This window comes from Cervus elaphus, chromosome 21 (assembly GCF_910594005.1).
Source record: "Cervus elaphus chromosome 21, mCerEla1.1, whole genome shotgun sequence".
Classification (NCBI taxonomy): domain Eukaryota; kingdom Metazoa; phylum Chordata; class Mammalia; order Artiodactyla; family Cervidae; genus Cervus; species Cervus elaphus.
Window position 1 is genome coordinate 13,047,689 of NC_057835.1, and position 27,554 is coordinate 13,075,242.

The window sequence follows — 27,554 nt, forward strand, 5'->3', positions numbered from 1 at the left end:
CTTCTATTCATGTATGTTTAAATCTTTCCATCCACCAATGGGAAATTCTGGATTAAAGAAGGAAGAAAGGAAGAACGTGAAACTGTAAGTGCTGGTAAGCATGGAAGATTGGTTTACTTGTTATAAAGCTGCAATGAGGAAATTCTTCAGAAGGAAAATTAGTGCAAAGTTAATTAATGCAATGGAGTTGTAACCAAAGTATTAGTTACACATCATAAAAATACTGAATTATATAATAAGAACCCAATAACTTTCTAGGTCAATATCCTTGGAATTTAGCCAGCACAAAAGAAGTAGGAGGCCTGTTTTGCTGTTACCGGAATCTTTTAAAACTCTCTTTAAAATTTATTTCTACTTAAATATAGAATATGTTGCAGCAGTTTTCTCAGGAAGTCCCGCTCATCTTGTTACACTTCCAAGAGCCAAAGAAACAAGTCTATTTTGAATAATGGTTTGCATAAGTAGACACATACCAAGGCTTTTTAAACTACCACGTTCAGTTGGAATGAAAGGAACTTGACTTCACTTGGAGCTGTCACACTGTGATTTATTTCCCAATTTCCCTTCCCATCAGTGAACTGTAACAATGGGAGCACACTGTACACCTGTCCTGCGTGGCCCATGGGTCCTCTGATTCTAAGAAACACAGCGTCTTGTGATGCTGGGTGGAGAAAGGACACCGCATAACCACCCCAACCTGGCCCATAACAAATTATGAAGTAAATATTCCTGGTTTCCCTGTTTTATCAGCCACATCTCTTCTCTAGTCCACCAGAATGTCAAAAAGTCTAAGACCTTCCTCTTATCAGAAGGATCGCTTACCCTAGATTTCCATAAAAACGTACCAAGATGAAGAAGTTGTCTCAGAGTATGGGGCACCTTACCTTACCTGAGTAGCCTGCTCGATCCCCTAAATACTGAGTCGGCTGTTGTTTGTTTTTTTTTTTTTTTAATTTTAAGTCTCTTTCATTCACTTAAATTATTTCATTAAAGCTTCACAATGGTCCTTGGAGGTTACTATCAGTCCTCATCTAACAGGTGGAAATTAAGGTTAACAAATTTTAAGGTCACACCTCTGGGAAACTGGAGTGTGGGCCGATTCCAGGGTGGAAGGCCTTAAATCAAATACAAAGAGAAAATAGCAAAGGGCAGGCCAAGGGGACTCAGAAGGCAGCTCCCCTCAGGAAACAGAGCGTCCTGTGATTCTGTGTTTAGTTTGGCCAGCTGATCTGGGGTCAGGGAAGCAGTCTGCCGAGGTGGAGGGTGGGGCCGTGGAGGAGGACTAGGTCTGGGTTGCGGGGCACCTCGGTCTTCTCGGGTAGACCCTCCTCCCAGCCCCTCCAGAGTCGGGAAACGCGGCCCCGCCTGGCCCCGCGCGGCCTCCGTAGAGTCCCCGTTGCCATGGCTCCCAGGTTCGGACGCGCGGAGGAGAGATTGCAAGGAGGCCGGGGAGTCCTGGCGGGTCCTGGTGGAGTTTCCCGGGCCCGCGACCCTCGAAGGGCGACATGGGACGGAGTAAGCGCCCCCTCCCACCTTCTGCCCTCGATCGTACCCATTCTGGGCTTCGTTCCGGGCCTCTCGGGACCCTCGGCACCCCTTTTGCCCGCGGACCCCAGCCCTTCGGCCCTTGGCCCTCAGCAGACCGGGCTGGGGCAGGCCCAGCGCCGACTGGCTGGGCTGCTTGGCCCCGGCGAGGCCCAGGTTCCCGATCTGTAAAGTGGGGCAGGAGTGGGCCTGGGGGAGAAAGGCATGGGACTTGATGGAAGGGCTCGTGGAAAGTCTAAGCGTCTTGGCGTCAGACACGCCCGGTTCGAGCCCGCGCGTCCCCTTGCCTGCAGTCTCTGAGCCACATTGGGAGCAAAGTGTGGCCTCGTGGCTGAGGGACCCGGCCCCAGAGCCTTACCTCCTCCACCTTCCTGCCACCAGCTGTGAGACTTCTTCACCTCCAAAATGAAGGCAATAATAGTATCTGTTTACGGTCAGTCTTGTAAATATGATTATTAATATACCAAGAGACTGTGAAGTGTCAGGATTAGCAGTTAATTATATTTTAGATTGTACCAATTATTTCAGATTGAACTATTCCAATACACTATCTTTGACCTTTCCAAATTGCACTTTTATACAGTTACCCTGAATTTATCACTTACTGTAGGAGTGTCATAGTGAATACTTTTAAATCAAGAGACTGGGGTAGATGGTGGGTTATTTTCCCTGGAAGAGCTGACAGTCTGGTGGTGGAAAGGGGATGGTGATTTTAAATGTTCACACCGTCCCAAATCTTGAGAGTGTTATTTCCTCTCCCCTTATCCCCATCCCATGGTTTTCTTTTTTGCTTATCAACATTTTTTACTTTTCCATGGATTATCCTTTGCCTTCTGCCTTTGAATCCTGTCCACTTTCATTTGTTAAATTATTAACATATCAAACTCATATTGGAGTTCCTACCCTGTGGCTCAGATGGTAAAAAAATCTGCCTGCAATGTGGGAGACCTGAGTTTGATCCCTGGGTCAGGAAGATCCCCTGGAGTAAGGAAATGGCAACCCACTCCAGTATTCTTGCCAGGAGAATTCTATGGACAGAGGAGCCTGGCGGGCTGCAGTTCATGGGGTCGCAAAGAGTGGGACACGACTGAGCGACTAACACACACACACACTGTGTCAGATGTTAAGGTGCAGTGGTGAACAAACAGAGGCGGGCCAGCCCTCCTGGAGCTCCTCCCTTTGAGGAAGAAAGCCAACACTTATTTTATTTTATTTTTTCCATTTATTTTTATTAGTTGGAGGCTAATTACAATATTGTAGTGGTTTTTTCCATACATTGACGTGAATCAGCCATGGATTTACATGTGTTCCCCATCCTGAACCCCCCTCCCCCCTCCCTCCCCATCCCATCCCTCTGGGTCTTCCCAGTGCACCAGCCCCGAGCACTGGTCTCATGCACCAACCTGGGCTGGCGATCTGTTTCACACTTGATAATATACATGTTTTGATGCTATTCTCTCAGATCATCCCACCCTCACCTTCTCCCACAGAGTCCAAAAGTCTGTTCTATACATCTGTGTCTCTTTTTCTGTCTTGCATATAGGGTTATCGTTACCATGTTTCTAAATTCCATATATATGCGTTAGTATACTGTATTGGTGTTTATCTTTCTGGCTTACTTCACTCTGTATAATGGGCTCCAGTTTTATCCATCTCATTAGAATTAATTCAAATGTATTCTTTTTAATGGCTGAGTAATATTCCATGGTGTATATGTACCACAGCTTCCTTATCCATTCATCTGCTGATGGGCATCTAGGTTACTTCCATGTCCTGGCTATTATAAACAGTGCTGTGATGAACGTTGGGGTGCACGTGTCTCTTTCAGATCTGGTTTCCTCAGTGTGTATGCCCAGGAGTGGGATTGCTGGGTCATATGGCAGTTCTGTTTCCAGTTTTTTAAGGAATCTCCACACTGTTCTCCACAGTGGCTATACTAGTTTGCATTCTTACCAACAGCCAACACTTATTTTAAAATATCGGTCACAGTGGAATAAAAAACTAAGATACAAGATCCTTGGCTTTTACTGCTCTTTTCACAGTTCTGAACTCACTACATCAGAAGAAAAAACTTGAGCTTCCAAGAGAAGATGGTAATAAGGGCTTAGGATTGTCATGTTCTTGCTGCCTTCTAGGCACTGTTCTGAGCGGTATCTCAGTGTTAACTCCTTGAGTTCTCACAAAAATCTTGTGAGACAGACAACCTCCATTTTGCAGTTGAGGAATCTGAAGAACAGAGAGTTTAAGCAACCTGCCGATTGTCACACAGTCAGCAGTGTATCTGGGATGTGAACTTGAACAGAGCTGCCTTTCTTTAATCTGTTGCTACACTGTCTCCTAAGAGTAAGGGAAGGTCTGGTGAGGAAAAGAGAGGCCGTGGTGTAAGCTCTCATGTTGAAAGTCAAAGAAACTACTTTTAGTGTTGATGTCTGCCCAGAGAGAGCAAGGTCAAGCCTGGGAGCAGTGGGTAGGGGAAAATGAAAGAATTAGTGCCTCTCTGCACTTTTAATCTAGTACAGATTATGACTTAGAGGAAAAAAAGAGCTCCTTTCTTAAAATTAATATTGAATTCATTTTGTCCTGATACTACTGTGAGTATCAAATTAGGGTGGCTAGTCTCTAAGATGTGATCTGTGTATGCATTTGCCAGGGGAAGTTTAGTTCAGTTCAGTCGCTCAGTCATGTCTGACTCCTTGCGACCCCATGAATCACAGCACGCCGGGCCTCCCTGTCCATCACCAACTCCCGGAGCTTACTCAAACTCATGCCCATCGAGTCGGTGATGCCATCCAGCCATCTCATCCTCTGTCGTCCCCTTCTCCTCCTGCCCCCAAACCCTCCCAGCATCAGGGTCTTTTCCAATGAGTCAGCTCTTCACATGAGGTGGCTAAAGTACCAGGGGAAGTTAAGTACCCTCAAAGCCATAGGATGTTATTGCTGGAAGGATGCTCAGTGGTCTCTAGTTCACACCATCTTTAAAACTATATGGATGGACTCTGTTATGCAGAAGGTTTAAGCATCTGGTCTCAAATTTTATACTTCTTATGTGATAGGTTAGCATTCAATTTGAAGTCCAGCTCAGTGGCCTTTCATAGTGTCTGCATTTTCTTAAAGGCACATAGAGGAAAAAATCAGTTTTATATTAATTCCTCTGAGTTCACCTTGAATAGGAAACTCCAATTAGAATCATCCTCCTAATGCATTGCCTGTTATATTGTAGACTTCATCAGCTGCTTATAACAAATCCTTTAAATCGTGTTTCCTACTTTTAGTCCTACTTCATTTGGTGGACAGTATAGTTTACCATTAATTTCGAGCTCTATTTTTTCTTTCTTTTTTTTTTTTTTTGACCACACCTAGCAGCGTGTAGGATCTTATTTTCCCAAGCAGGGATTGAACCCAAGCCCCCAGCATTGGAAGCTCAGAGTCTTAAGCACTGGACTACCAGGGTAATCCCAGTTTGAAGCTGAGATACGTTGTTGATGTCATATGGATTGTTCATCACACACCTATGAATAATTGAGAAATACTTCTTGTAAACATTTTAGCTACACCAGAAGAAGTTTTTTCATGAAAGATGGGCTTCCAAGAAAAGCATCCTTTAAAGAAATTGTATAGATTTACATCAGTCAGTTCAGTTTAGTTGCTCAGACATGTCCAACTCTTTGTGAACCCATGGACTGCAGCATACCAAGCATCCCTTGTCCATCACAAACTCCTGGAGTTCACTCAAACTCATGTCCACTGAGTCGGTGATGCCATCCAACCATCTCATCCTCTGTCGTCCCCTTCTCTCGCCTTCAATCTTTCCCAGCATCAGGGTCTTTTCAAATGAGTCAATTCTTTGCATCAGGTGGCCAAAGTATTGGAGCTTCAACATCAGTCCTTCCAATGAATATTCAGGACTAATTTTCTGTAGAATGGACTGGTTGAATCTCCTTGCAGTCCAAGGGACTCTCAAGAGTCTTCTCCAACACCACAGTTCAAAAGCATCAATTCTTCGGCTTTACATACTAAGCACATAAACAAAGTTTCAGAAATAAGAAAAAAACAATTATGGATAAATGCAGGGTTTTTAGTTTGTTTTATTTTTTATGGAGTGAGTGAAAATCACTTACTCAAGTCTGACTCTTTGTGACCTCATGGACTATATAGTCCATGGAATTATCCAGGCCAGAATTCTGGAATGGGTAGCCTTTCCCTTCAGGAAATCTTACCAATGCAGGGATCAAACCCAGGTCTCCCACATTGCAGGCGGATTCTTTACCAGCTAAGCCACAAGGGAAGCCCAAGAATACTGGAGTGGGTAGCCTATCCCTTCTCCAGCAGATCTTCCCGCCCCAGGAATCAAATTGTGGTCTCGTGCATTGCAGGCAGGTTCTTTACCAATTGAGCTATCAGTATCAGTATCAGTTCAGTGGCTCAGTCGTGTCCAACTCTTTGTGAGCCCATGAACTGCAGCACGCCAGGCCTCCCTGTCCATCACCAACTGCCGGAGTCTAACCAAACCCATGTCCATTGAGTTGGTGATGCCATCCAACCATCTCATCCTCTGTCATCCCCTTTTCTTCCTGCCCTCAATCTTTCCCAGCATCAGGGTCTTTTCAGCTCTTCGCATCAGGTGGCCAAAGTATTGGAGTTTCAGCTTCAACATCAGTCCTTCCAGTGAACACCCAGGTCTGATGTCCTTTAGGATGGACTGGTTGGATCTCTCAATTCTCAAGAGTCTTCTCCAACACCACAATTCAAAAGCATCAATTCTTCTGCACTTAGTTTTCTTTATAGTCCAACTCTAAGTTGGTCATAACTTTCCTTCCAAGGAGTAAGCGTCTTTCAGTTTCATGGCTGCAGTCATCATCTGCAGTGATTTTGGAGCCCCAAAAAATAAAGTCAGCCACTGTTTCCACTGTTTCCCCATCTATTTCCCATGAAGTCATGGGACTAGATGCCATGATCTTAGTTTTCTGAATGTTGAGCTTTAAGCCAACTTTTTCACTCTCCTCTTTCACTTTCATCAAGAGGCTCTTTAGTTCTTCACTTTCTGCCTTAAGGGTGGTGTCATCGCATATTTGAGATTATTGATATTTCTCCCGGCAATCTTGATTCCAGCTTGTGCTTCCTCCAGCCCAGCATTTCTCATGATGTACTCTGCATATAAGTTAAATAAGCAGGGTGACAATATACAGCCTTGACGTACTCCTTTTCCTATTTGGAACCAGTCTGTTGTTCCATGTCCAGTTCTAACTGTTGCTTCCTGACCTGCATACAGGTTTCTCAAGAGGCAGGTCAGATGGTCTGGTATTCCCATCTCTTTCAGAATTTTCCACAGTTTATTGTGATCCACACAGTCAAAGGCTTTGGCATAGTCACTAAAGCAGAAACAGATGTTTTTCTGGAACTCTCTTGCTTTTTTGATGATCCAGCAGATGTTGGCAATTTGATCTCTGGTTCCTCTGCCTTTTCTAAAACCAGCTTGAACATCTGGAAGTTCACTGAAGCCTGGCTTGGAGAATTTTGAGCATTACTTTACTAGTGTGTGAGATGAGTGCAATTGTGCGGTAGTTTGAGCATTCTTTGGCATTGCCTTTCTTTGGGATTGTAATGAAAACTGACCTTTTCCAGTCCTGTGGCCACTGCTGAGTTTTCTAAATTTGCTGGCATATTGCGTGCAGCACTTTCACAGCATCATCTTTTAGGATTTGAAAAATTTCAACTGGAATTCCATCACCTCGATTAGCTTTGTTCATAGTGATGCTTCCTAAGGCCCACTTGACTTCATATTCCAGGATGTCTGGCTCTAGGTGAGTGTGAGTGATCACACCATCGTGATTATGTGGGTCGTGAAGATCTTTTTTGTACAGTTCTTCTGTGTATTCTTGCTATCAGGGAAGTCCTTATTTTTTATGGAAGGCCTAATTTAATTTTCAGACTGAACTTTGTACTAAAGACTGTGCTGATTTGCTTAACTTTGTTTTTAACTTAATTTATTTGACAATATATTGCTTTACAGCTGGAACAGCTATTTCCTTTCTGTAATTATTCATTAATGTAACTGAAAGAAGAATGGTTTGGCATGTGTTTTCTGCCTTAGAAAATTAAAATACTTTGACTATTATATTCATTTAAGTTTATATGAGTGGTCACAGTGAAATTGCTCAGACATCAGACAGCGCACTTGAACATTGAAGATTTAAATTTGTGCATAATTCATCTTTATCCAGTCCTCCTTGGAGAGTGTTCCATAACCCTGCTGAATGCTTTACATGCATAGGACACTTAATCCTCCCTGTAACAGTCTGAAATAAGTACTACAGAAGCTCTCTTGAGACAGGCCATTGGAAAAACTTGGTTGAAGTGCTTAGTCATAAAAATGAGGCGTTTTCGGGCTTCCTTCTGCAGCGCTGATAGAGTAACTGGTGTGGGAGTTAACCTTCCTCCGTAAACAACTGTGAAAGTGGGCCACATGAATAAGGTAGCTGTTCTCAGGAACAATCGGTGGGATATACTTGTGCTCCTTGTGAGAAGGGAAATGCAAAAGTTGTGCCTCACTGTTACCCCACTTTTCTGTCTAGAAAACTAGAAAACTAGTTTTTTTTCTAGAGGCACTTTCCTGCTACAGTAAAGGGAGATAGAATTCAAGCGAACTTCTTGAGCTGGGGAGGCAGAAACTTCTGAGCTGCTGAAGTTGCTGTAATCTGGGGGGCTTTCAGCTGAGAATCAGCAATAAAATGAGGAACTGAGTCCTGTTACTGTAAGGAACCAAATTCTGCCAACAACTCAAATAAGCAAGAAAACAGGTCCTCCCCTGAAACCTCCAGAAAGGAATGTAATCCCCCTGACACCCTGATATCAGGTAGGCGAGACCCATATCTGACTTCTGACCTGCGGAACTGTCAACAGCTAAGTTGGTGATAATTTGTTCCTGCAGCTGTAGGAAACCAGCAGAGCTGCCTGAAGGTTCTCGTGTGCTCATTCCAGCATCTCTGTCATCTTGGGATCTGTTTCTCAAAGAGGAGGTGGATATTTGGGACCTCTTTTCTTTCTTGCTATAGGCATTTAGTGCTCTAAATCTCTTCCAAGCTAGGTTTTAGCTGTACCCCACAGATTTTGATATACTGGTTATCTTTTTCACATTATATTCTGTTCAAAATACTTTTTTCCTTTTGACTTCTCAGTGACAAGTTTGAAAAAACAACATTATTTTCCTATATTTTGTCTTGGTTTTTAGTTATCATAGGCTGGAGGCTAAATCCTGTGCCTGTGACCCCAGCGTGTCTGGAACCTGAAGGCTCTGCTTCTGTAATGATTCAGTCCCCATCCTGGTTCTCAGCTCTCTCTGTTCTTCATTTTCAGGGAGAAAACCTCTTTATTTGCTACCAATATAGTAGTTTGGTGTTCACAATTAACTTTTAATGTTCCATTCACTCTCAGCCGTACCTCGTCAATTATGTTTTTAGTGGTAGCCACCTCAATACAATCTTCCTTTAAGTTACAATTTCCCCTGTATTTCTCTAATGCCTGATTGCACCAATCTTATCAGTACGTTCCCTTCCTCTAGTATCCATTTGCAGTAGACCAAATGTTTGTTTCCCACCGAAATTCGTAAGTTGAAACCTTGACCCTCACGGTGATGTTATTAGGAGATGAGGCCTTTGGGAAGTGTTTAGGTCACGAGCGCAGAACCCTCCTATTGGGCTGATGGTCCTTAGGAAAGGGACTGGCTCACACCTTCCACCGCGTGCGGTTACTGTCAGTGGGGAACAGGCGCTGAGTGCTCTGTGTAAGGAAGCGGCTGCTCCTGTGTACCACCTGGGGTGTCTGCTCTTCCCGATTGGGGTCCCCAGGAGACAGACTTCTCAATGGAGGCTAGTGTGCAGGAAGCGTTTGAGGAAGTGTCATTGGAGAAAATAACCAGGTCAGGCACAGAGGGAAATTGGGTTGGGGTGCATTTTAACAAAGGCCTTAGCTAACCAGCCTGGAGCTTATGAAAGGAGCTCTGAATTTGGACGGACCTCTGTTTTTCCCCAAGTTGGGGTGAGAGGGCTGGGCCTTTATAGCCCACACCAATCAGATCCTGGATGTGGGCCCTCCTGGGAAGGGGAGCATGATTTCGGTTGAGATGTCTCTGCAGCTGGGGTGACTTCAAAGAAGGTGGGCAGCTGAGGGCTGCCCTCCCAGCAGCAGGAAGTCATCTTCAGGCCGGAAGCGGGGAGCTGGCCTTCATAGCATCTGTCCCGGCCTGTGGTATGCTTTCCTTACTGGTACTTGTGTTTCAGGATTCAGCCCAGGCTTCTCCTCCATAATGCCCCATTTGACCTTCTTCTGTCACTCAGTCGCGTGGGTCACTCCCTCCTTGGAACTCACGGTACTTTCTGGATCCTTCTGTCCTTGCCCCGTACACTCTGTCCATGTTTGTAATTGAACACTCTGTGTCAGTGCCCCTAAAGGTATGGAGGGGGGTCACTGTGACCACCAGCACTCAGATAACCCGAGTCAGTAAGAAGAGGCAGGGCCAGTGACTGAGAAATCCTGTTTCTAAAAATTTCCATGGAAAACAAGGAAAGAGAAAAAGTTTAGATGCTGCAAGATGAAATCTTTACCTATTTGTAACCCCTTCTTCTGGGTTTCCCTGGTGGCCCAGTGGTAAAGAATCCGCCTGCTAATGCAGGAGACCTGGGTTTGGTCTTTAGGTCAGGAAGATCCCCTGGAGGAGGAAATGGCAACCCACTCCAGTATGCTTGCCTGGGAAATCCCATGGACAGAGGAGCCTGGTGGGCTACGTCCGTGGAGCTGCAAAGAGACGGGCACGACTGAGCGACTAAACAACAGCAACAACCGCTTTCTGTGTATTTATGTTAAGTCTCTGTTTCATGTTTGTATCCGCTGGTTTTTCAAGATGTTTAAAAATTCTGCAGAATCTGCCTTAAGCATACATTACCGATTTTACTCTACCCTGGCAAGAGAGGGTGAGTTGTTTACAAAACATGATACAAAGCCTGAAGGACAAACACTGCATTGTTGGCTTTGTGAGTTTCTGGAACCTTGTTCAATACACTGAAAAGCTCTGTCATAGCAAACACAGCCTGACAACCTCTGATATTCCTGAAAACCTCTCCTCCTGCCCTCTGCCCTGCCCCCACCCTGTAGGCTCTTTTCATGGATGCTCTCTCGAGATATCGAGAACCCAGTCATATTAAGGAATTGAAAAGAAGCCTCTGCATCAGTTTCCATTAAACCTTTTTCTTTTAGGGAAATGAGTATGAATCTGTGGTTATAACTGTCAGTATCCTTCATCAACCGCCCATTCAGATATTGGTTATGGCCTTCTCTAGGTGAGATACTTCTCCATGTCTATCTGAGTCCTGTATTTTACTGTTTGAATTTTCTCCAAAAAGGAAGTGAAAGCAATATGTTTTATATAGGAAGTGCCTTGGCATGTTCTCCTATACCATATGATCATTGTTGTTCAGGCACCAAGTCGTATCCGACTCTTTGTGACCCCATGGCCTTCCTGTCCATGGTGCAGGCTTCCCTGTCCTTCACTGTCTACTAGAGACAGGCATTGTATTACTATCTGTCTTGAGATAGTCTTATGGGGACACATTAATGCTTCCAAAGCCTTTTAAAGAGCCTCAAGTGATTTATCATAAATGCAGGGCTGTGTTATTTGGAGTAGGGCTTTCTAAAGGTGCACAGTACTGCTTGGGAGTAAAGAATGTTTGGTTTAAACTATACATAAAACTGCAAAATGTTTTCTCCTTTAAAAGTCTGAGGCACTATAATCTCCATGCACCAGGTGGATACTCTGACTCATTGCTTCTCAGGGACCCTGGTTTTTTCCCTGATGTTTACCATTGCAGGCGAGGCAGTATTGTGGGACAATTTCCTGAGGGCTATGAAACCATGTGCTGCCCGGCGGCTTGCTTAATACAGAGGAGTTCAAACAAGGGCCACTGGGAAACTCCTGACCTTCACAGTTCCACCTTCCTCTGTGATTCTCCATTTTCTTTTAATCTATCCTGCTGCTGCTGCTGCTGCTAAGTCGCTTCAGTCGTGTCCGACTCTGTGCGACCCCATAGACGGAAGCCCACCAGGCTCCCCCGTCCCTGGGATTCTCCAGGCAAGAACACTGGAGTGGGTTGCCACTGCTTTCTCCAATGCATGAAAGTGAAAAGTGAAAGGGAAGTCACTCAGTCGTGTCTGACTCTTAGCGACCCCATGGACTGCAGCCCACCAGGCTCCTCCGTCCATGGGATTTTCCAGGCAAGAGTACTGGAGTGGGGTGCCGTTGCCTTCTCCATTAATCTGTCCTAGTTGTGTATAATTGTTGCCGTTGGGCAAAACTACCCAGTTATGCTGAATGAACCTTAGCCCCTCCTCTCCCGTGTGTGTGTGTGTGTGTGTGTGTGTGTACAAATTTGTATTTATGCCAGCTCCTCCACCCCTCCACACCACTTTCAACTAGGAGTGATTTTTATCATCTTAATTCTCATGATTAGAAGATACGGATCAACATAATTCCTTACTAATGTCTACATGCCTCTGAAAGGGAAGATTTGATAATTGCATGCAAATGATCCCATTCACACACATAATAGCATAATAAAAAGGATCTCTTAGATTTTTAAGACACGGGCAGCAAGAGAACACAGGAAGAACATTTGACACCAGTGGGAACTCAGTCAGCAGCAGTTGGAGGGGCTGGCAAGTCTCCAGAGTTGGACAGATCAGAAAAGCCTGCACGACTGTACAGCATGAGGAACCTGTGACACCTTTTGTATCCCCAGGAGGCCCCACGTGGCCTGGGCAGATGCTGGTGTAGCTGCCTCAGGCCAGAGACCAGGTGAGGCTTCACAAGATGCAATCAGAATGCCCTGCACACGTTCACCTTAACCATATCCTCGGATGACAGCTCTTGCAGGGTTCGAGTTAGGCTGTGTCTTCAAGCTGGGCACCCAACCAAGCCTTCAGCCAGGGCAACTGGGGAACTGGGGCAGGAATATAAGTGGAGGCCCATGTATCAAGTTATACATCAAACTGCTAAATAAAATGCATCTCCTTTCCTTGATGAGTATATCTTCATAACAACCCAGAAGGCTACATTCAGTATAAGTTTCCCAAGCTCATTGGGTTCTGTGCCAGCTCCCTTGCCCACACCTCCCTCCTCTTCCCATCTCTGGCTCTAGCCTGGTCCTTCCTGCCGATGTATGAAGGCAGACACTTCAGCCAACACTTCCAAGCCATCCATGTCCCCAGAAAGCAGCCACTCCTTGGACACCTCTGGGTGAAGGAGTGCGTGCCCGATGGTGTGGCCTGCAGAAGCAGCCAGTGTAGGACTTGGAGGCAGAGGGTTTCCTCGCTTTGCCTGGGGGCAATGGTCTGCAGGGGAGGGCATGGGCTCTGGAAGGGCTTATCCTCCTGGCCCATTGACTCCAGGTCTAATAGCCGCAAAGCTTCTTCCCACCCCATGGATTTGTGTCATTTAAGTCACGTACACACTGTTAGTCATCGAGGGTCTGTCTGCATCATCACAGTACATCACGTCCGCATCTCATCAAGTTAGCTGACATAACATCGGTAGTGTCATCCCAACCCCTGAACCCATGTTGCATCCTTGGGAAGAGCATTCTGGGAGATCAACTGCAGAGGCAGGTGATACGGTTGACTTCACACAGCAGCTTTGATGTGTCCTCAACTTGGCTGTCCCCATTTGTGCCCAGTTGATTCAAGCTGTTAGAACCAGCTTTGGTAGTGGGAGGTGGGGAGAGTAGTTTTAACTCCCTTCTCTTAAAAATTTGGTTTTCAGAACATGTATTGTCTTTCTTTTCCTTGACTAGAGCGGTCTTTTTAAGCCAGTTTAATGACAGCAGTGGTGGCCAGAGACGGCAGAGTGCAGCCCGCAGTAGGGATCCCAGAGAGCGGGGCTGCAGAGGCTGCCCCATTAGCCTCCTACCTACCTCTCTGGCCTGCCCCCCACCAGCACCTAGCTCGCAGCCAGCTCTGCTGTCGCATGCTCAGTCGCTCAGTCGTGTCTGGACTGTAGCCCACCAGGCTCCTCTGTCCATGGGATTTCCCAGGCAAGAATACTGGAGTGGGTTGCCATTTCCTTCTCCAGGGGATCTTCCCAACCCAGGGATCGGACCTATGTCTCCTGCTTGGCAGACGAGTTCTTTACCACGGCACCACCTGGGAAACCCATCTCTGCTGTTAGTTGAGCCAAAAAGCTTAGAGCAGCAGGCACATCTCCCGGGTATGGTGTTTGAATCTCTCAGCCTCTGCATTGCCCTGGTCTTTCTTCCAAAGAACCGTTATTACATGCAACCCCGCCTCCCACCACTGGATGTAGCAGGGGGTTCAGCTAACTTCACGCAAATGAAGAAGTTCGTACACGTTTTCACATTGTTTAAAAAAGGCAGACTTCACTGGTAAGAATGTGGCGCAGTAGAGGGGCAGCTGGAGAGCTCTGTCTCCACTGGAGAAGCTTGTGTATTCAGGAAGCCTGAGACTTTTTGAGAGGCTCTTTTTTGCTCACACTTGGGGCAGTGGAGTGTGGTGGTTCAGAGCACACAGTCAGTTGGCTCAAGCACTTATTATAATAGCTGGACCCTGGGCAAGTTACCTAAACTCTCTGAGCCTCAAGTCATCATCTAACAAATGTAAATGACAATGGTCCCTACTCACATGTTCACACACGCGAAGCATTTAGGACAACTCTTAGCACCCTGTAAATGGCAAGAAGAGAATCTTTATTATTTTGTGGGATGAATGTGATAATTTCCACATTCCACCTAAAATGTGAGGATTCAAATGGATTCATAGTTTTTTAATTGCACTGGAAAATACAAGTATTCTCCATTGTGATTGCCTCCTTGTTTTTATTACCTAGTGGGTTGGCCAGGAAGTTCGTTTGGGTTTTCCATGTTTCAGAAAAAGCTGAACAAACTTTTTGGCCAACCCAAATACTTTAAAGAGGATTCGTATCCTGTTCTTGGCTCCCACTGTGGGCCCAAGTGTTGTCTGCAGTCCCTTGGTACCCCCATCATCATATGTTCCTGGCCTGTGGCATCAGGCCAGCCCAGTACAATGCATCACTCTTGTCAGGGGGGAGTGGGCCTCTTGTAACCCCTCCCTCTGCGATCAGCGTCTTTCATTCCTCCTGGAAACAGATCAAGTGGTGGTTGCTTTATAAGATTGCCGTGTAAAATCTGGGGTTATTCCTCTTCTGTCTCTTCCACTCTAGTTAAATAAATGCCAGGTGAACGAATGAATGAGTGGGTGACCCTTTCCTTACGGGATGGTTGCGGCTACTGAGTGGAGATGCTTTCCTGTTTTTGCCCTCTGTCAGCCACGCCATGCCTCTGTCTTGGCAGAGACATAACTTAGTGGGTCTTACCCAGTTTGATGTGATACCACCTCAGGATCCCAATCCTCATGGTCGTTACCAATCAACTTGATCTCCATCCATCCAGTGAAATGTAAGTAGACTCCAGCATAAGACAAAACGTATCATTGCCTCTCTGCCGAGTCATGCTAGTGTCATAAAAACTCCCAACAGGAGGCAGCACTTCTCTGATCTCTTTCCTTTAGAAAAATGACTTGGGCCTGGAGAATTCACATCTCACTGGGAGGAAAAACCAGTGCGTTAACAGCTTAATATTAATGGGGATGGAGATGTAATACATAATGCATTTTCTTTCAGTCACAGAAGATCTCATTAGACGGAATGCCGAGCACAATGACTGTGTAATTTTTTCCCTGGAGGAACTCTCCTTGCACCAGCAAGAAATAGAAAGACTGGAGCATATTGACAAGTGGTGCCGGGATTTAAAAATCCTCTATCTTCAAAATAACCTCATTGGAAAAATCGGTAAGTCTTCAGGACTCTGTTCTCATGGTTTCTTTAACATTTTGAATGGCAGAATGTTGGCAAATGCAGTGTTATTTCTTAGAGGAAGAAAGAGAGTTGCATGGAGGGATAGCTGCAACCATCTCTCAGTGGTTGTTTATGGAACTGTTTCCCTGAACCTTTCTGGGCCCGGTCCATCTCCTTTGCCCCGGAGATCTCCATCAAGGAGTCAGGAGGACCTGTTGATGGCTAGGAACACATTAGTTGACCTGTACCTTTAAAACCTGATTTTTTAAAAAGTGTCATAGAGAGGAATCCAGGCATTTGTCATGGACCTGAAAGGATTATGTGAGAGCTGACTAAGTCCTTGTCAGATCCCAGCCTGGGATAGCCAGGTCTATGTATCGAGAATGCACGTGTGCCAGACATCATGCTCAGGATTGGGTACTGAGAGGGGTTCACAATGACAGCTCTGTTTACTGTTCCAGCTTGGAATGAAATGAGAGGTAAAAATAAACCGGTAGGTGAAGAACCAAAAATCAGCAATATAACTAGTAAAAACTCTGGAGAGTATGGCTTACGCTTGCAGTGCCCCCAGAATTAAACGTACGCACCACCCAGCTGCATGCAGAACTCAACCACCGCAGGCTTCCCTACCGTGACTTGTGGCAGGAAGGGGTGGAGACCCCAGACCCAGGAGAGAGTGGGATGGGCATGCCCAGTTCCTTCTCCTAGTTCACTCGTCGGGTGAGTCGAGTGACTCAGCTCCCCATCCAATTGCCACCCCCACCCCTGGGAAGAATGAGTTAAGGGAACAGAGAGAAGCGAAGCCCGTGGAGTTACAATAACGGGGGGGTCCTGCCACATGGAAACAGCAGGAGCACCCCACCCCCAACTCTCAGAAAAGCCACAGAGAAGCTTAGTGGTGTGAGCATGTAGATCCAGGTTTGAACTCTGCCTCCGCCGCTAAAAAACCGTGCCATTAGGCAAGTCAGTTAACTGTTGATCTGTGTCTTAGTCTTGAATCTGTAAAACAAGTCAACAGCCTCTGACACACGGACGTGTGCGGTATCAGAGCTGCACGGAACAATGTGCTTAGCTCTCTGCCCGGACCCCCTCGCCACCTACAAGGAAGAAGTGTCTGGCCCCCAGTGGTAGCATCGCTGTGGTTAGAAGCTCTGGTGATGTAGTCAGTCGCCTGAAGCTTAGTAGATAACCAAAAATGGGCTCTAGGGAAACAAAAAGTCTAGAATTTGCATACTTTTTGAAGGTTTATTAAAATTCATTATATTCCTTCAGATACTTATTTTTGGCATCTTGTACTTTACCAGAAATTAGAAACTCTGGCATTGTCCCATTGAAAAGGCTGTTACAGAAAACCACCCGCTTTTATCACGAGGGCATTAGAGAGTTGTCCTCATTGTGCCTCTCCAAAAGAGTTCCCGAAATCTTCATCTCCACAGCTGGGTCCGTCACAATTACTAATTAGCAGCATAGTATTTCAGTCCTTTTCAGAGCTGTGAGAAAGCTTGAATTTTTGCTTCCAAAGTATTCTTAAATTAAACACGCTTTTAAATCCTAATAATGGGATTTTTCAGCACAACTCCACCCATAGGCGTTTAGGTGCTTATTTAGCAAGTAAAACTGTTTCTGGAGGATTCAGACATGCTCTTGGGCCCTAGAGGGAGCAGTTTGCAAAACACTTGCCTTTGCTGAAGCGCTGTTCTTCCCGGGGAGCTCCAGGCGGGCTGGCGGTGGGGTGGGGGGTAGGTTCTGCTTGATGTGGCTCCAGGGGTCACCTGAGGACTGTCCAGGGTCTGTTAAAATGGGGCCAGGGCCTCACCCCAGACTTACTGACTCAGAGCCTGAGAGGATGCGCTCCCAGAATCTCCATTGGTCACAGGTTCCCCATGAGCCTCAGCCCTGGCCAGAAGTTGACCTCAGGGCGGCCTGAAATGTGGGGTGGGTTTGTTCAGTTTAGTCGCTCAGTCGTGTCTGACTCTTTGTGACCCCATAGACCGCAGCACACCAGGCTTCCCTGTCCATCACCAACTCCTGGAGTTTGCTCAGACTCATGTCCATCGAGTAAGTGATGCCGTCCAACCATCTCATCCTCTGTCATCCCCTACTCCCCCTGCCTTCAGACTTTCCCAGAGTTAGGGTCTTTTCCAGTGAGTCAGTTCTTCGCATCTGGTGGCCAGAGTACTGGAGTTTCAGCTTCAGCATCAGTCCTTCCAATGAATATTCAGAACTGATTTCTTTTAGAATTGACTGTCTTGATCTCCTTGAAGTTCAAGGGACTCTTGAGAGTCTTCTCCAACACCACAGTTCAAAAGCATCAGTTCTTTGGCACTCAGCTTTCTTTATGGTCCAACTCTCACATCCATACATGACTACTGGAAAAACCATAGTTTTGACTACATGGATCTTTGTTGGTAAAGTATGTCCCTGCTTTTTACTATGCTATCTAGGTTTGTCATAACTTTACTTCCAAGGAGCAAGCTTCTTTTAATTTCATGGGTGCAGTCACCATTTGCAGTGATTTTGGACTCCAAGAAAATAAAATCTGCCACTGTTTCCATTGGTTCCCCATCTATTTGCCATGAAGTGATGGGACCAGATGCCATGATCTTAGTTTTTTGAATGTTGAGTTTTAAGTCAGCTTTTTCACTCTCGTCTTTCACTTTCATCACTTTCATCCTCCTTGCTTTCTTCCATAAGGGTGGCATCATCTGCTTATCTGAGGTTATTGATATTTCTCCTGGCAATCTTGATTCCAGCTTGTGCTTCATCCAGCCCGGCATTTCACATGATGTACTCTGCATATAAGTTAAATAAGCATTACTTTGCCAACAAAGGTCAGTCTAGTCAAGGCTATGGTTTTTCCAATAGTCGTGTATAGATGTGAGAGTTGGACTATAAAGAAAGCTGAGCACCAAAGAATTGATGCTTTTGAACTGTGGTGTTGGAGAAGACTCTTGAGAGTCCCTCGGACTACAAGGAGATCCAACCAGTCCATTCTAAAGGAGATCAATCCTGGGTGTTCATTGGAAGGACTGATGTTGAAGCTGAAACTCCCAATACTTTGGCCACCAGACATGAAGAGCTGACTCATTTGAAAAGACCCTGATGCTGGGAAAGATTAAAGATGGGAGAAAAGGGGACGACAAAGGATGAGATGGTTGGATGGCATCACTGACTCAATTGACTTGAGTTTGGATAAACTCCAGGAGTTGGTGATGGACAGGGAGGCCTAGCGTGCTGCAGCCCATGGGGTCACAAAGAGTCAGACATGACTGAGCAACTGAACTGAACTGAAATCTGCATGTAAGTTAAGTAAGCAAGGTGACAATATACAGCCTTGACATACTCCTTTCTCAATTTGGAACCAGTCTGTTGTTCCATGTCCAGTTCTAACTGTTACTTCTTGACCTGCATACATATTTCTCAGGAGGCAGATCAGGTGGTCTGGTATTCCCATCTCTTGAAGAATTTTACACAGTTTGTTGTGATCCACACACTCAAAGACTTTAGCATAGTCAATGAAACAGAAGTAGATCTTTTTCTGGAATTTTCTTGCCTTTTCTATGATCCAGTGGATGTTGGCAATTTGATCTCTGGTTCCTCTGACTTTTCTAAATCCAGCTTGAACATCTGGAAATTCTCAGTTCACGTACTGTTGAAGCCTCACTTGGAGAATTTTGAGCATTATTTTGCTAGCATGTGAGATGAGTGCAATTGTGCAGTATTTTGAACATTCTTTGGCATTGCATTTCTTTGGGACTGGAATAGGAAGTAACCTTTTGTAGTCCTGTAGCTACTGCTGAGTTTTCTGAATCTGCTGGCATATTGAGTGTAGCACTTTCACAGCATCATTTTTTAGGACTTGGAATGGCTCAGCTGGAATTCCATCACTCTACTAGCTTTGTTTGTAGTGATGCTTCTTAAGACCCACTTGATTTTGGATTCCAGGATGTCTAACTCTAGGTGAGTGATCACACCATCATGGTTATCTGGGTCGTGAAGATCTTTTTTGTATAATTCTTCTGTGTATTCTTGCCACCTCTTCTTAATATCTTCTGCTTCTGTTAAGTCCATTCTGTTTCTGTCCTTTATTGTGCCCATCTTTGCATGAAATGTTCCCTTGGTATCTCTGATTTATTTGAAGAGATGTCTAGTCTTTCCCATTCTATTGTTTTCCTCTATTTCTTTGCATTGATCACTGAGGAAGGCTTTCTTATCTCTCCTTGCTATTCTTTGGAACTCTTCATTCAAATGGGTATATCTTTCCTTTCCTCCTTTGCCTTTCACTTCTCTTCTTTTCTCAGCTATTTGTAAGGCTTCCTCAGACAACCATTTTGCCTTTTTGCATTTCTTCTTCTTGGGGATGGTTTTAATCACTACCTCCTGTGCATTCTTATGAACCTCTGTTCATAGTTCCTCAGGCTCTCTGTCAGATCTAATCCTTCGAATCTGTCACTTCCACTGTATGGTCATAAGGGATTTGATTTAGATTTTACATGAATGGTCTAGTGGTGGTTGTCCATACTTTCTTCAATTTAAATCTGAATTTTGCAATAAGGAGTTCATGATCTGAGCCACAGTCAGCTCCTGGGGATGGGTTTGTAGGTCTGGTTTTATATAGCCTTTGCGTGGGAACTGATCCCAGTGTGGTTTGGTCTAGAACACTAACCCCCTGTTCCAGGTACCCAGGAAGCTCTGTATATTTTTCGTTATAGAGATTTGTTTTGTTTTTTTTTTTCTGACCAATTTGGCCCATTGTCCTTGATTTAATTAGGAAACCCTTACAAAACAAATCTTAACTTTTCTTCTACCAGTTAGCATTTAGAGGTTATATAGTTTAGCATTTAGAGGGTTATACATATAACAAAAATGGAGAAGGAAAGGTATTTTATTGTGCAGTTTTAACAATGATAACTATATGTATTTCTGTTTGGGGTATGGACTAGACACTCTATTATAACCTTTGGCACCTAGAGCTCTACAAATCTCTGATGATCAAATACTCGGATATTGGTTTGGAACTCTTGTCAGCATCAGTATCGCTTAGAATGGTATAATTGCTGAGAGAAGCTTATTGTTCAAAAATCCTCATTTAAAAAGATGAGTAAACTGAGGCTCAGAGAGGTAAATTTTTATTCTCAGGTCTATGGAAGCAAATATATGACATTTATAAATTTTAGATGAATATTGATGATGATAAAGGTGCTGGTTATAAATCATCATATTTGACTGTCACAATATCCCTGGAAAATGGTGCAGAGGAAGTGTTAAGTGAGCCTGCCCTGATGCATGTTTCTTAGCAGGGTTTTCTGTATTCATGTTGTCTTAGAAAGGACTCTCCTTTAAAAGTGCAATGTAATGATTTAGTGCCAGACTCTGCAGTCAGATTTCCTGGCTTTGCCACTTAACCTTGAATAACTGGATTAATTTTCTGCACCTTGATGTTCTCATTTGTATAAGGGAGACAGCAGTAGTTTTTACTTCATAGGGTTATTAGGAAGATTAAATGAGATAATATGCAGAATGCTTAGAAAATTGTATGGCTTGTAATAAGCACTCAGCAATGTAAGCTATGGTATTATTTAAGCTGTTTTTAAAGGGCCCCATCCTAGAATGATCCCTTGACTTATTTATGCTTTTGCTTTGCCTATCTGGGCTTGCATATTTATTTAAAACCATAATCCTGTATCAGAATGATTTTGACTTCAAGCAAAGGGAAACACAACTCAAGATGACTTAGCAGTGAGGAAATCTGTCTTGTAACCCAACTATTAACTCTAGAGACAGGCCAGTCTCCAGGGTTGGTTGGTCGGTTCCTTCTCTCTGCTGCACCAGGCACTGTGGGCTTCATCCTACAGCTGATTCCTTCAGCTTTGCAAGATGACTGGGAGTCAGTAAAGATAGTGTTTCCATTCTCGCCTGGAAAATCCCATGGACAGAGGAGCCTGGCAGGCTGCAGTCCAAAGGGTTGCAAAGAGTCAGACAAGACTGAGCAACTGAGCACACACACAGGAAAAAGAGAAAGGAAATTCACAAGCATGAAACACAGGCCGTCGCCTCTCATCTGATCAGGAGCACAGGCTACGCACGCCCTGCCTTGTACCACAGTTGCCAGGAGACTGCCCTGGGCAGGACGACTCGGCCTGGGCTCCCGAGCTGTCACTACCAAGGAACATGGGATTGCCATGCACTGGGCCTGCGTGGTTAAGCCTAACCCCAGAGTTAGGGCTGAGCAGAGACATGAGCAGAACTGGGTTCCCTCGGGAAGAAGCAAGGGAGAAACGGACGCTGAGTAGACAACCAGCCATGTCTGATGTACAGGTACAGGTTTGGAAAAGCAACATGATTTTGGATAACCATAACGATTCTTAGACTCTTGTTGTCATTTTCATAACAGATTATGTAAAAATGTCTTTTATCTTGAAAGTTAACTAATTCCATTATTTGTATGTTTCAGAAAATGTTAGCAAACTCAAGAAACTTGAATATTTGAATTTGGCTTTAAACAACATTGAAAAAATTGAAAATCTAGAAGGTAAGAACTTTCTTCTAATAATTTATTTATTAATTAAAATTGATATTTAAGATTAGACTTAAACAGTATTGCTTAAACAATAGGTAGACTTTTCAAATTAACATTTTACCTCAGTCTTATATTTGTCATTCTCGTTGGAAAAAGTCAGATGATAGTAAGATACATAAATTCAATAGTGGAAGTCCCCTAGGCCCCTTCCTAACCCAGCTTCCTTCCCTGAGTCAGTGGTATTAACCCTCTGGTGTATAGAAGGTGGTATTACTACATTTTGCTTTGTATCAATGGGATCATACTATGAATATTGTTTTCAAAATGAATTTCTTCCATGAAATTGCCTTGTTTTTCTGATATCCAGGAAAGGTGGGGAGCCCTGGATGATGGGATGATTGTAGACTGTTATCCAACCATTGATCTGCAGATGGACACTTGGATGGTTCCAGCGTTTTGCTCTAACAGATTGGCTGCAATTAGCATCTTTCTATATTGCACTCTGTGTACATGTGTAAATTTTTTTCTAGGGTAGATTCTTAGAATTCCTTGGTTTTAACATACATAGTTTTGGAAAAAATTGTTCTCCAAGAAGGTTGCATTGATTTCCACTTGTATTGGTGGTCAATGTGAATACCCATTTTCCCCCCAGCTTCACTAATGCTTTTTATAAGCTATCTTTTCTTAGTGATCAGAAGACATTGTTTTCTAGCAAATTTTAAAATTTGTACTTCACATTATTATTGGTCTTCCATATAAGCTTTCAGATGTTTATTGAATATTTGTATTTTTTCTTATGTGAATAACTGTTTCATAACTTTTGGCTTTTTTTCCTACTGATTTTTCTTCATGTGCTCTTATACATTCCAGATATTAATACCTCGTTATATATGTTATAAATCTTTTCTCTTGAGCCTGCTATTTTGTTTCAATCAAGATGCTGGTATTGTTCAGAAGTCTTATTTTTGAAATGGGTATAGTCCAATTTATCAGTCTTTTTCTTCTTTATGATTTCTGAATACAGATATATTCCATCAAAGTTCTAAGTATAGTCATTTCATTCTTAACATTTAATCTCTCTAATGTACTTCAGATTTATCATGTAAATGTTTCCAAATGGAAATATTTGGACCATTTAGTACTTTGAAATTTGAGATATAATTTACGTAACAGTCTTTGGGGTCACAGAGGCAGACATGACTTAGCGGCTGAACAACAACATAAAATTCACTGTCTGAAAATACGTGATTCAGTGATTTTTAGTATATTTGCAAGGTTGTGGACCCATCATCACTATCTAATTCTGGAACATTTTCATCACCCCCAAAGAAATCCCCATATTCATTAGCATTCACTCCCCATTCACCTCCTATCCCAGCCTCTAACAACCCCTAATCTGCTTTCTGTCTCCATAGATTTTCCCATCCTGAACATGTCATGTAAGTGGAATCAAAGAATATATGGACAATATTTGGTCTTCTGACTTCTTAGCCTAATGTGTCCAAGGTCCATCCATATTGTAGGATGCATCAGTACTTAATCCTTTTAAGGGCTAAATAATATTCCAATAATGATAATAGTATTCCAAATAATAATAATAATGACATTCAATAATATTCCAATATGGATACACCTCATTTTGTTTACCTGTTCATTAGCCGATGCATGTTTGAGTTGTATCCACTTTTTGGTTATTGTGAGTATAGCCTCTGTGAACATTCATGTACAAGTTTTTGCATAAACTTATATTTTCTGTTAGTTTAGTATACCGAGGAATGTAATTCCTGGGTCACATGATGACTCTGTGCTTAATTCTATTTTCAGGAACTGCCAAATGTTTTCCAAAGCAGTCACACCATTTGCCACTCCCACTAGCAATTTATGAGGGCTCCATCCTGACAAACACTTGTCATTTTCTGTTTTTATTTATTTATTTTTGTAGTAGTCATCCTAGTGGGTGTGGAGTGGTATCTCATTGTTGTTCTGATTTGCATTCGCCTAATGGCTAATGAGTTTGGGCATTTTTAAAAATGTGCTTAGTGGCCATTTGTGTATCTTCTTTGGAGAAATCTTCTTTATTCAAAATCTTTGCCCATTTTCTAACCAGCTTATTTGTTGTTTGACTGTTGAATTGTAAGACTTATTTTTATGTTTTGAATGCTGGAGTCCAATCAAATAAATGATTTGTTGATATCTTCTCCCATTTTGTGGGTTTTCTTGTCAACTTCCTCATTGGTGTTCTTTGGAATCCAATGGGTTCTTTCTTCTTCAATAACTTTATTGAGGTTTAATCAATGTACAGAAACCTGCACATGTTTAATGTATACAGTTTGTTGAGTTTGGACCTATGCACACACACGTGAAACCATCACCACAACCGAGGTAACAGGCATGTCCATCCCCTGTTTTCTCTGATCTCCCCTAGAACTTCCTTTAATCTAATAGAACGTCCTACTAGGTTGATCTTCCATGTCGCTTCCCCTGTGTTCCTTATTTAAACCACGTTGTCGTATTGTTCTACGTTCTGGGAGGTTTCCTGTTTTACACTTTGCAGGCTTCTCTTTTGTGCTGTTATTTTTCCCCCTCAGCATCCAGTTCCACTCAGTGTCTGCTGAAGCCGCAAAGGCTTTGGTTGATTTAGGTGCCTGTGTGGGCTCACTCTGCAGTTGTGAGGCTGTGTTTACACATCCAGCCTCTTGCCTAGCTGGCAGCACCACGTGGACTCCGTGAGCGGGCAGGGGCGTGGAGCAGGCAAGCCGCTCTGCCCACCCCACTCCCACCTGCCAAGGGCTAAAATTAGGAGGACATTACTTAGGTTGTGCTGGACTTTAGCCTATTTGTCTCACAGTGTCGACATTGGTATTTCAGTGGCCATCGAGGTTGTATATCAATAAAGACATAAATATTTGTCATACATTTTTAATGTTCATCCTCAAAACCTGCAGCGTCATCACTAAGAAAGCCCCCAAACCATCATCAGTGCTGGAGCTGAGATGGTTCTTTCCATCACTGGCATCTTTCTGCCTTAGCTCCCTCTCAGATACCACTCTCCAGCCTGGTTACCGTAGTCTCATGTGAACGCATGAAATAACAAAATCTGCCTTATATCTATGTTCTGTAGTAGTGAAGTGTCAGTCTATGATGTCAGAGAAAGAATTTAAACTCTCCCTCTCAGTTGGCTTGTCCAGGGCTTATTCTTTTTTCCTTAGCAAGGAATCCAAAAGGTGTGGAGTTCTGGGTTTTGCGGTGTGTGTTGGCCACAGACCACTAGAGGGCAGCATTGTCACTGTTGTCTTTGAGCTTTGGGAGCTTGGTCTTCAGTGGACACGTCCTCATTTGGTGCTCTGCCTTCCAGCTCTAATGCAGATGCACTGGGCTCAGGATTGCCTGGGGAGCTGGGCAGTAGGGAGGGGTGGGTGCCTTGTCATTTGGCAAATGTGTACTTTTTGTTTGATTTAAATGTTTGATGTAGAGAGGAGGGTGTATATACTCAGCTCACCTACTTGAGTCAATCTCAGTGTAATCTTAAACGTAAGCTGGATTTTTGTTTGTTCGTTTTGCTGGATGGCAAACCATAACTGTATCCCTCTTTCTTTTTTTTCTTGTTGTGGATTCACCAGGATAGAATCAAGTAGGTATTTTTTTCCATCGCTCCTCCTTACCTACCCTAACCTGGGAAGACGGGAGGGGCTTCTGTGAGTGCCAGCTCTCCCCCTTCGGAAATCACCGTGTTGGTTTCAGTGACATTCAGACCCCTATGGGCCGCTAAACTGGATCTTCTCAGCACAGAGGATAAAGGGTGGGACACAGTTGAAGGCAGGGGTACCCTAACTCCAAAGAGGAGGTTTTCTCTGGCTGGCTAGTTCAGCAGGAATTGTTCTTTCAAATGGCAGATGTGGCTTAATTGCTTATGTGTAAGCCTAGCAGAAGAAAAATTAAGATTCATCACTTTGAAAAACATAATGAACATTTGGAGGGTTCTGCATCTACAAAATTACAGCAAAATCCAAAAATTATCTGAATCTTTTAGTTTGTTGGAGTCTTCCAAATGTCAGTCTTTTCTTATATGGAAGAAAATATAGTTAAAATATCTCTCAAGTGTCCCAAAGTAAACTTAAGAAATACCAGGCAACCTGTATCTTAAGTCAGACTCCCCCAGATATATCCTTTACACTTCACAAAATCCATCTAACATTTTTTTTTTGCTAATATAAAGAAACATACAGGCACAGAGATATAAACTTAATTATATTTATTTGTTTAGTTTCATATTTATTCTTCATATAGTGACTGAGTTCACATTATTATGATTTAATGACTGAATTATCAAGTATATTGATGTGTTTTAAATAACTGTTTATTGTTTGGCACTGGAGGTGTTTTTAATTATGTTTGCTCTTGTGAATAGAACTGTTCTGAACAGTTTTGTACAAATTACCTGTTCCCAGTTGATGTATTTGACCAGGACCTTTTCCTCCCCAATGAAATTCTGGATCAAGCGGAAAAAGAAACATTTAAGGGCCTGTTTTATGTATTGATAGGTAGAATGCTGAAAAAAAAAATTTTATATGATAACCTTGCCAATATATTAAAAATTCAGTTTTGAAGATAAGAAGTTACTGAGTTTCCTTCACCTATGTAGCTGAATCTCAAATATATAAAAGTGTTGAGTTGTTCTTGTGTATTTTAGGTATTCGTCTTTTTAATAATTCATATTTTACCTTAGTAATACAACACACAGTTTCAAAAGTCAAAGTGATACAGTCAGATACAAACGGAAACAAATCATGTCTGATACAAAATGTTGATGACATCAATAACGTCTAGACATAAAGAAGGCAGAAAAGCTGTTTTGAGGAGTTGAAAGTGAGAGAAAATGTGGAGAATTCAGTCTGGACGTGTTGAATGTGGAATGTTTTGCAGACATGTAGAAACAGGAGTGTGGTGTTCAGTTGGATGGTCAGATATGGGTTTCTTGTTTGGGAGTCATTGGAATCTGGGGTTAGTAAAACCAGTGAACATGACTATTGTCGTAAGGACCATAAGGAGAGGGGAGTATTGGGTCATTGATGGAAATCTGGGTTATATCACCACTGATGGGGTGGAAAAGCCTGTGAAAGATCAAGAGGAATAGATGGCATTATAAAGGAAAACACGGAGAGAGTAGTATCCCTGTTTCAAGACAGTTGGGGGATTTAAGGGACAGTCCATGGTCAATCCCACCACATGCAGCAGACTCTTCGAGTGACATAGTGTGTTGAAGACGGTCTATTAGATCTGTCAGCAGGACGGTCTCTGGTCACCTTTAGAGGAGCAAGTCTACTAGAAGAGTAGAGTGTTGGGGGTAGAGGCCAGCTACTATGGGTGGAGCCCATGGGGATTGAGATAGAAGAACAGTGAATGTAGAGTCAAGGTGACTTGTGATGTCTCAGTGGGCATTGCCTACCTCTGAGTTCTGCCTACCTCTCTAGATTCACTTCTTGGTGCCTTTGCATATTAAATTTTCTTTTCCTGCAATTCTCTTCTTTTTTTCCACACTGCACATAAGCTTAAAGTGAAATACCATGGGTATTTTTTATCACTTTATCCTGAAGACCTGGGTCAGCAACTTATACA

General features: G+C 43.5%; 1 protein-coding gene across 7 annotated transcripts in view; it reads left to right on the forward strand.

Annotated features, from left to right (window-relative positions):
- Window positions 1-1,374: 1,374 nt before the first annotated feature.
- Window positions 1,375-27,554, forward strand: part of DNAAF11 (dynein axonemal assembly factor 11) — a 71,843-nt gene continuing 45,663 nt past the window's right edge. For 6 of the 7 annotated variants that reach the window (XM_043880254.1, XM_043880255.1, XM_043880257.1 and 3 more), the window contains exons 1-3: window positions 1,375-1,515; window positions 15,245-15,412; window positions 21,873-21,950. In XM_043880254.1, the coding sequence (XP_043736189.1) occupies window positions 1,506-1,515; window positions 15,245-15,412; window positions 21,873-21,950 (256 nt within the window). In that variant the 5' untranslated portion in view covers window positions 1,375-1,505. Of the gene's footprint in view, window positions 1,516-12,149; window positions 12,389-15,244; window positions 15,413-21,872; window positions 21,951-27,554 lie in introns of those variants that run through there. The other variant, XM_043880260.1, reaches the window with a different exon arrangement.